This window comes from Labrus mixtus, chromosome 5 (genome assembly GCF_963584025.1).
Source record: "Labrus mixtus chromosome 5, fLabMix1.1, whole genome shotgun sequence".
Taxonomy (NCBI): domain Eukaryota; kingdom Metazoa; phylum Chordata; class Actinopteri; order Labriformes; family Labridae; genus Labrus; species Labrus mixtus.
Genome location: NC_083616.1, coordinates 17,813,821 through 17,823,090, shown reverse-complemented (window position 1 = coordinate 17,823,090; position 9,270 = coordinate 17,813,821). Strand labels below are relative to the sequence as shown.

Sequence of the window (9,270 nt, the reverse complement as noted above, 5' to 3'; positions counted from 1 at the left end):
ATAGCAGGTGTCGCAAGGAAGAGGAGTGCTGAAGAGGTGACATAACTGTACTGTTCCTCATAGATTTGGTATTTAATATGTGGACCTGTTTTCATTTTTGGAGGCAGAACTGATTCCACCAGATGTTTGAACTCGTGGTGACATGGAAACTACTTTATAAAGGGTTTTTTGCTGTTGATTATTTTAGGGAAAGTGTGAAAGTTATTTTAGAAATGTCAAATATAAGTTCAAATGTTTGAACTGAATTATCTGGAACAAATATCCTTTGACAGATGTTTTTGAGGTTATAGTCTATTACTTTGTTTATTTTGGTATGTATTTATTTCAGGTATCTTTTTAGTGGAAACCCCAGACATATTGCGTATTCATAAACCCAAATTCGAACATCCTTAAAAACAAAAGTCCCCATAGTCAACGCTTCGGTGCCAACCTGCAGAACAAGCACGACACACTCAGGTGACATGCTTAAATGTCACATCAGTCTCTTCCTGTACAAATGTTTATGAATCAAGTCGGGACAAGTTAAGACAAACCCCAGACTGCTTTGGGCTGCATGCAGGCAGGTCATGTGAATGTGTGGGTGGAGAACCCTGCAGCTGAAGCTCCACAAAGAACCCAGAGACGTGTTAATAACAACCTGGAATCTGGTAGAGACAAATAAAGCACAAGACAAAAGGTTTCCCTGATTTACCAAATACACGTACATCAATAAGTTGTTTTTTATTATGCTTTCTGTGTTGGCAGTGCTTGGAGAATTGTTCAGATCCTGAGTTAAAGCAGCAATACTACATTGTGAATTTACCATCTTAGAAGTATGTCATAATCAGATCAGTAACATGGTCCTCAAAGTACTCACTGTACACTAAAAAGTCCCTGGTATGTATGATGTTTTAAAACCTATTTACCATGAGTTTGGTGAACAGAGTTCTTAAAGACAGGTTTTGCTGTTTTTAAGGTAAAAAAAAATCTGAGTGTCACAGTTTTTGTTAGTTTACCTAAAATACCTCCATGATCCAACAACACTGTGTCTGTATGTTAATCTGTTCAGGTTAACCTTTGTGTGTCAGGACAGGCAGCTGATTAACTTTCTTTGCTGTATTGTGTTTGCTGACTGCTAATCTGCGGGATATACGTCTACAGATAAAGAATAGGCTACATTATGTCATGCCTCAACACAAGCCTGTTGAAATTAAGACTAGAACTGAATTTAACTAAATCATAGATCAAAGACAAGAGCAAATCATTAAAATCTCATTCAGATGAGACTGGCCCTAATGCTGTAGTGACCTGCAATCTGTGGAAAGAGACTTTTTTTTGACAGACGTTAATTCACTAACCAGCAGTCAACCAGTTTAGTTTAGCATAGCAAGACTCCAAAATGGGATAAAATAATTCTACTGGGTCATGTACAAACTAGTTGTTGAGTCAAATACAGGGGAAAGAAATAACGCCTAGCACAAAACTGCCCATTACTTTTTGAAGAATAACGAACAGAGCCATGTTTTCATGTTATCTTATCATGTTATGTGCAGATACAAGAGTACAATATATTATTTAGTAACTATCTGCAGAAATTGAAAGTTTGAAGTTGACCCCAATCAAATGCACAATAGTAATTCTGTCAATTCAAAAAGGAGAATAATCAAATGAAACAGGAAGTTACAAACAGCGTGTAATTTGAAATACACTTTTCTGATAAGGTTGAGCATGTATGCATTGTCACCTAATTCCACCCATTTATTCACTAGGGAAACACAGCTCAGTATAATCTGATTCAAAACTTCCAAAACATGGACATGTGCACTAACCAAACATGCATGCTCATAAAGGAAGTGCTCAGTCAACTATTGTCATGAGTCTCTCCTCTTGAGCAACAGGATCCCGTCACACAACCACTGCTGAGAATGCATGTCTGTGTTCTGATTCCTGCAAATGTAAGGACATAATTAGCTTGCTGTAAAGTATGATGCCGTGTTAACTTCACCACAGAGTTGCATGAAGGAAAATGTGTGAACATCATGCACCCTGCATGTGACAACATAATGATGTGATTCATTGAATGGACATTAAAAAAAAGTTAATGAATGCAGGTTTTAGTTAGACTACTTTCTAGAATTACATGTTATGTAATGTATGAAGCTTCAGCTATTAGCACATTAGCATTGCTTGGAAAAAAGACTGGGTTAAAGTAAAGCCAGGCAAGTTTATTCCTGAAAGCATATATAATAATAATAACAATAATAATAGTTATTTTTATTTATTTGTTGTATTATTTGTATTATTATCAGTATTATCACTCAGAAAACTGGCAGAGTGGAAGTATAAAGCATCCTTCAAATTCAATCCAAGCTTAAATTCCCACCGCTGACTTTGATAAGAAATAGGAAATCCAGAATCAGCTTCTGTTTTATGCATAAACAACTCTCTTAGTTCAAAGTTTCAAAATCTTATCAATCACATGAGAATTGACCCAGATTCACTCAGGCTGGGACAGCAGTTCTAGGAAGTTCTCCTGCTTCATTTCCTCCAGCCGCTGATAATCTACATCTTATTTGTTCTTAAAGTTCAATGTTAATACCCCCCAAAAAACATTTAATTCATCAGTTTTTTAGAAACATTTTAAAAAATATTTAATTTTCACACTGTAACTGTTGTATTCTCTCACGTATTTTCTCCTCTGCAGAACAAACAAATGTAATCTCTTGTCCTGACAGGCTTTCACCTTAACTTTAAAGTGCTTCTGAATTTCAGCACTTTTGTCTCTAAATGAATACAAAAGGATGACTGTGTTTGTTAAAGCCTCTTTTATTCCTGAAAGTCATACATAGAAACATAATAAATAATAGTTGGCTCTGAATTGGTTAGTATTTAAACATAGCCCTTTGACCCCCCCCCCCCCCCCCCCCCCCCCCCCAACTTGTTTTGGTTTGTTGTGTAACATTCCAGCAAACCTTAGTCCTTACATTACATGAACTTAAGAATCCAGGTTACTCAGAGAAACTAGGTTGCATGAGACGTCATATAAGGCCTATATAAGCAGTGTAGTTAACTGGCTACTCGAAAAATCAGCAAAATGTGGTTCATAATTTACAAATATTCATATGTTGAGAAATAGAATTCTAGAGGCTTCTTTGTCAGAAACTTGGTCTCAGTTGTGTTTAAAGTATATTCATTTGTTGTTCTTACATTTCTGCTGTCTCAGGGATTTTTTTTTGTGCAAAAAACAAATAAAGGACCCCTAGGGCCAAGGAGTTAACTTTGTGAAGGAGAAATCTAGCTGCAAAAATCTGGAAACTCTGAGCTGAAAAAAAAACAGGTTTCTTCTGTTACATTACTTTAAATAAATGAAATCACTGCAAGCAGACACCGTCCTCTTTACTTTAATGCATGAGCACGCTGAGTGGAGAGGTGAAGGAGATTAAACAATAACTGCTCCTGTTTTAAGTCTTCCCTCTCTCAAATTATCTGACCATTTTCAATATCAAAAATTTCTCGATCTATTAAATCCATTTAAAGTCTTGTCGGCTGAATTGATCATTGAAACGTTTTTTTTTTACTTGCATATCTTCACAGTCACAAGTGCCTCCTGGTAGCCTTGTAAGTGACTGGTGATATTTTTATAGTATATATATATATATATATATAAAATATGTATTTTTCACACTTTTCACCACAACAATGTTGAAAATTACATGATGTCCTTTCTTTCATCAGTTCCTTAGGGGAGAATCACGTGCATCCTGGCGTGACGTCATGCGTCAGGGCGGAGCAACGCTTTAATAAACAAGGAATGAGCCAATCAGAGAGCTCGGTGGGACGCGACACAGCTGCCACTCAGGCCTTTATAAACTTGGTGTACCGCAACCAAAGGCAGTTGTTTTTCTCCTTCTTCGCCGTCGTCCAACAAAAGACCGTAAGTTTAATGACATTATTCATTAACTTGTGTTGTTACCTCACATTATCAAAGTGTCAGAATTAAAATTAAGGGCAGTAATTTAAAGTACGAACGAATATCCGTGTTTCTTTTTGGGAATTTTTGGGACATTTGACCAGTTGTTTTATAACTCACGAGAGTCGGTTTCAGAACAAACAATTACGCTTCTATGTAATCTAAAAGTGTTCTCAAAGTCCGAAATGCAAACGATTTTAATAGTTATCCTCGACCCTCAGCCATCTTGTTTCATTCCTTTTGTTGTTGTCGTCGATAAAGACTTCAGCTGGATGAAGCCTCCTTGTTCTTTTAACTCTGTTTAATCAAAGCAGCAACATGTTACATCTGTGTCCCGAGCACGAGGACTCTGACAGCCTCCTGTGATAGTTTTGGTTTTCTTTTCGCTTTCCTGGTTGTAGTTTCGATGTCCAGCCGGGGTTTCTCCTTGTCTGTGCGCAGATCCCGTGACTGCGAACAAAACACAAACAGCCTGCTCTATTGTTGGGAATGTGGCTTCGTTTCTGCAGCACAACTTTGATGAAAATCAAGCCTGAGATAGCTAATGTCTCCGCTTGTGTTTGCTGCATACTGTCAATATTGTGCTTTCTGGGGTCTGCTATCGATTATGAGGCTCTACGTGAATCCCTACGTTTAGTGGAGCAGTCGGGAAATGACGACACCGTCGGGAATGTGCACTGCAGTTTAGTGTTGCTGATCCCATTTCGGCCTAAATCACGACAGTAGACGAGCTGCATCACAGACTCTTACGATGGGAAAACATTTTTGAAGGAATACTGATAATAAATGAGAATACTTTCCCCCTGCTGACACATCAGGCCTCCACTGATGATAAACACTAACCTGTGTTTGTTTCCCAGTAGGTATTCACAATGCTGCCTTTAGCCTTGTTGGCCGTGTGCCTGGGTGCAGCCATGGCAGTGCCCATCCTAGACCCTCAGCTGGATCAGCACTGGGACTTGTGGAAGAGTTGGCACTCTAAGAAATACCATGAGGTAAGAGCTTCTTACCTCAGATTGTTCTAGGCCAATCTGCTAAAATACCATGAAACAGGCTAAATGTTCGTTTTTATTTTGTAGAAGGAGGAAGGATGGAGAAGGATGGTGTGGGAGAAGAACTTGAATAAGATTGAGCTGCACAACCTGGAGCACACCATGGGCAAACATTCCTACTCCCTGGGCATGAACCACTTTGGAGATGTGGTAAGACCACAGTTTCACCACACGGGCATATCTCAAATGGAAAATGCATATCAGTGTATAAAAGGTGTGGGAACTTAAAGAATGGCAATAAAAAGGTCTTGATAAGCGGTAAAGTAGATAAGAGTGTAAAGGTTAGAGAAAGCAGTCACGAATTAGATGATAAAGCATTGAACATCTTTTATTAAATTCTGTTGTAAGTCACTGTCAACATAAATCACATACTTACAAACTAAATCAATATTGTACAGGTCAAAGAAATTGAATACAAGAAGCCAAATACTATATGTAGCAGTGAACACATTTTTAAGCAGAAAACTTAGAGAATGAAACTGGATAAAACTTAGACGGCCATTAAGTGCAATTCTTTTTTTCCACAGACTCACGAGGAGTTCAGGCAAATCATGAACGGCTACAAGCGTAAAGCAGAGAGAAAGTTCACGGGGTCGCTGTTCATGGAACCAAACTTCCTGGAGGCGCCGCGTGCAGTGGACTGGAGGGAGAAGGGCTACGTCACCCCTGTTAAGGACCAGGTAACGACTGTTTCTAATTTCTCATGCAACCTCTGGGCTCGCCAATAAAATGTTATGGTATGATAAGACACTTTAAAAAACAAAGTTTAAATACACTAACTTTTCATAAAAAACAATTCTATTTGGATTCAAATGGTTCACATCATCATGGCTGATGGGACACCCTTTGTATTCTGCTTCTTTTTTTACAATTTAAAGTAAAAAATTACTTTTTGTAAAGCAGCTTGTTTTCCTTCAGTACACAAATCCATTGATCTGCTGAAATCCCAATGACTTGACAGCACAGCTCATTTGTTGTAGCAGTGATATGCTATCTGTGTACTTAAACTCCAGGCTCTTATTTTTAAGAACTATGTTTGCATAACAGGTGATTCAAAGACATGGCGTAGCGTCTGCTGAAAAATACATTTTGTAAACATGATTCTTCAATATCGTCTTGGAGCAGATGCACCCTTGCAGCAGCGCTGGTTATTGATTGGCTCTCTGTCCCCTGAAGTTAATGTTTGGCCTGGACAGAATGATAACATGGCTGCCTGTGGGCTTGTTTTTGTTATCTGTTTGCTCCACACACATTCTCCTCCTCTTTGGTGCACAGTCTGTCTCCACCCCCCTCCACATGCATTTACTGCCTGTAAGCTGAAACCAGTCTGACCAGCTGACTGTAAATCCGGCTGGGGTGGAGCACCTCTCTTATACATTAGTGTGAAGTGCTGAAGTAGCTGCTGAGGAGATGACGTGTAAAAACAAGATGCATGATGCAACATAACAGACTGACTAAAAAAAGCAATATTTAGACACAAGTTAACCAATAATGACAAGAAATTTTAATATATCCAAAAGAAAAAATGACAGTCTTGTCATAGTTAAAGCTCACAAAGAGAGAGAACCAGCAAATCTAAAAAGTGAGCATCCTGGTCTGCACTCAAATTCAGCCATTATATTTCTGCAATTAACTATCAAAGCTACAGATTCTCAGCAATCAACAGTATGATTAAGGCAATATTTCATGTTAACATTCATTATTCTCAACCTTCTGTGTCTGCCTCCCTCTCAGGGTCAGTGTGGCTCCTGCTGGGCCTTCAGCACCACCGGAGCTATGGAGGGTCAGCAGTTCAGAAAGACGGGCAAACTGGTGTCTCTGAGTGAGCAGAACCTGGTGGACTGCTCCAGACCCGAGGGAAACGAGGGCTGCAATGGCGGTTTGATGGACCAGGCCTTCCAGTACATCAAGGACAACCAGGGCCTGGACTCAGAGGATTCTTACCCGTACCTGGGAACAGTACGTATCTGATGGGAAGGGAGGGGGGGGGGGGGGGGGGGGCAGTCAAATGGACGCCTATTAGATGTACAAATAATTGAATTGCTATACTTTTGACTAAAGTATGTTGTTTTTTTCGTCTTGCATTGCTAATTTGTACTGCACTGTCTGCTACAAATTATTTTCATTTAATGATCAACCCAGTATTTAAAATATTCCTGTTGCATTGTTTGATTTTAAAAATATCTCAAAAGTTACAGCCCACTGCAACACATTTTTAAGTAATTTTTCTTGTTCAGCCAAGCATTAAAAAATCATGCGTTGCATATTTACTTAAAACATAATAACATTTTATTGAAATAATTGCTCTGGTTAATAGAACATGTTGGCCACATAACTCCTCGCTCACCTTTTGCTTCTTCTCTGGATTGTCTTTGTAGGATGACCAGCCCTGTCACTACGACCCCAGCTACAACTCTGCTAATGACACAGGATTCATCGATATCCCAAGCGGGAAAGAGCACGCCCTGATGAAGGCTGTGGCTGCTGTGGGACCTGTATCGGTTGCCATCGACGCTGGTCACGAGTCCTTCCAGTTTTACCAATCAGGTTAGTTTTTGTTGGAAGGAAAAATAAACATTTAAACACTGTTTGTAACCAGAGTCAATATGTAACTGACTTCTTTTCTTCTTCTCAGGAATCTACTATGAGAAGGAGTGCAGCAGCGAGGAGCTGGACCACGGTGTGCTGGTGGTGGGTTATGGCTTTGAGGGAGAAGATGTGGATGGCAAGAAATACTGGATTGTGAAGAACAGGTCAGTGACTAATGTTGTTATGTTAGTATTATTCCTCTGTAATGTTTTTAACGTTTAGGATTTCTAGACATTGAACTGATTATAGCCAAGAAAGATTCAGTAAATTGTATGTATACATATTTTTATGAATCCAGCCCATGCCAAACCAATCACTGTTGTTTTGTTTGCTTGCAGCTGGAGTGAAAAATGGGGAGACAAAGGCTACATCATGATGGCTAAAGACAGAAAGAACCACTGCGGCATCGCGACAGCGGCCAGTTATCCTCTAGTCTAATGTTTGCACTGGTCCACTTTGTAGCACCATGTCGTTTTTTTAAATTGTGACTGCTTGGCTGAAGGCCGGAGGACGATACCTCAGTAAGAGCGGCGAGCATCCCCAGGACGATCAATGTGTCAGGAGAACAGAAAACACTGTTTTTGTTTTTAGAGAAATGGCGCCATTCTGTCTTGGCTGGTTTTATGCCACTTTATTTTAGTCAGGTGTTTTATTCTTTGTAAATATGTGTATGCTACTTGGTAAGTGAAATGTTTAAAAACTTGCTTCGGTCATTGTAAATGATTTTTTTATTTTTACTGTGATCAATTAAAGTTGTGAAACACTAGTTGTGTTTTTGATTGTTTTAAAAAGCAAACTTTCTTACATGGGTGGGGAGGGCAAAACCTTTCCTATTGAATACAGTAGACTACTGTATATGAAAATATACATGCTTTTCACCATCTCAGCAAATATTAAGCTCCATGAAATATTAAATAAGTGCAACAAATAATACAAGGAGTATAGAGTTCTGTTCACAGGGACAAAGCACTTGCAGGTGATCATTGATGAAGGGTCTTTGTTTTGAAACCTTGTATTGACAACTTGAAGTTACATTTCCAGCTGTCTTTGCATAAAAACAACTGATGACCAAACATTTCTGGACCTACTCTACCATGGGAACAAATGTTGCTAACTCAAAGCTACTATTCTGGTATTCAGATGATTTTCAGCGGTTTCAGCCGTAATCCTACAGGCCGGTTTGAAATGTAGAGAAGGGTCATGTGGTCTTGAGAATAAACAGCTGTGCTCCCTGACGTCTGGTACAGGCATCTTATAGGATTATTCATTCTTTAACAATAGCTTTGATTCATAAAGAAACTCTTTTATTGTTGGTCACCTTACATGAGACCAGTGGTCTAACGTGCTAACCAGGACCAGAAATAATGATTCACTTCAGTGTTTAGCTTAATTCAAGATAAATCATTTCTTATTCTTTAAATGATGACAAAGACTAAGGTGAAGTCCTCAGAAGACTTGTTTAATCAGACATTCATACTACATCGCAAGAAATATTCAACAAGAAACAGCAAAAACAAGAAAATCCTGAAAGTCAGAGAAAGTCTTTTTGGAGTTGTCAATTTATCACTTAAAATAAAATGTTATGATCTTCCATCTTTGTTACAAACTTTTTCACTTCTCTATGTATTGATTAGATACTAAGTTTTCAGCTAAAAGAGGAAATTATAGGTGAATATGAAA

General features: G+C 38.7%; 1 protein-coding gene across 1 annotated transcript; it reads left to right on the top strand.

Moving 5' to 3' along the window:
- The first annotated feature begins 3,780 nt into the window (after positions 1-3,780).
- On the top strand, positions 3,781-8,356 carry ctsla (cathepsin La). Its single transcript, XM_061038364.1, has 8 exons — positions 3,781-3,913; positions 4,813-4,944; positions 5,029-5,151; positions 5,529-5,681; positions 6,736-6,960; positions 7,380-7,548; positions 7,637-7,754; positions 7,929-8,356. The coding sequence occupies exons 1-8, from the start codon at positions 3,791-3,793 to the stop codon at positions 8,026-8,028; spliced, it is 1,143 nt and encodes a 380-aa protein (XP_060894347.1). The 5' UTR covers positions 3,781-3,790; the 3' UTR covers positions 8,029-8,356.
- Positions 8,357-9,270: the final 914 nt, after the last annotated feature.

Coding starts and splice junctions, on each gene's coding strand:
- ctsla (XM_061038364.1), top strand. CDS start 3,791: ATGAGCCAATCAGAGAGCTCGGTGGGACGCGACACAGCTGCCACTCAG. Junction 5,152..5,528: donor TGAACCACTTTGGAGATGTG/GTAAGACCACAG, acceptor TTTTTTCCACAG/ACTCACGAGGAGTTCAGGCA. Junction 6,961..7,379: donor CTTACCCGTACCTGGGAACA/GTACGTATCTGA, acceptor TTGTCTTTGTAG/GATGACCAGCCCTGTCACTA.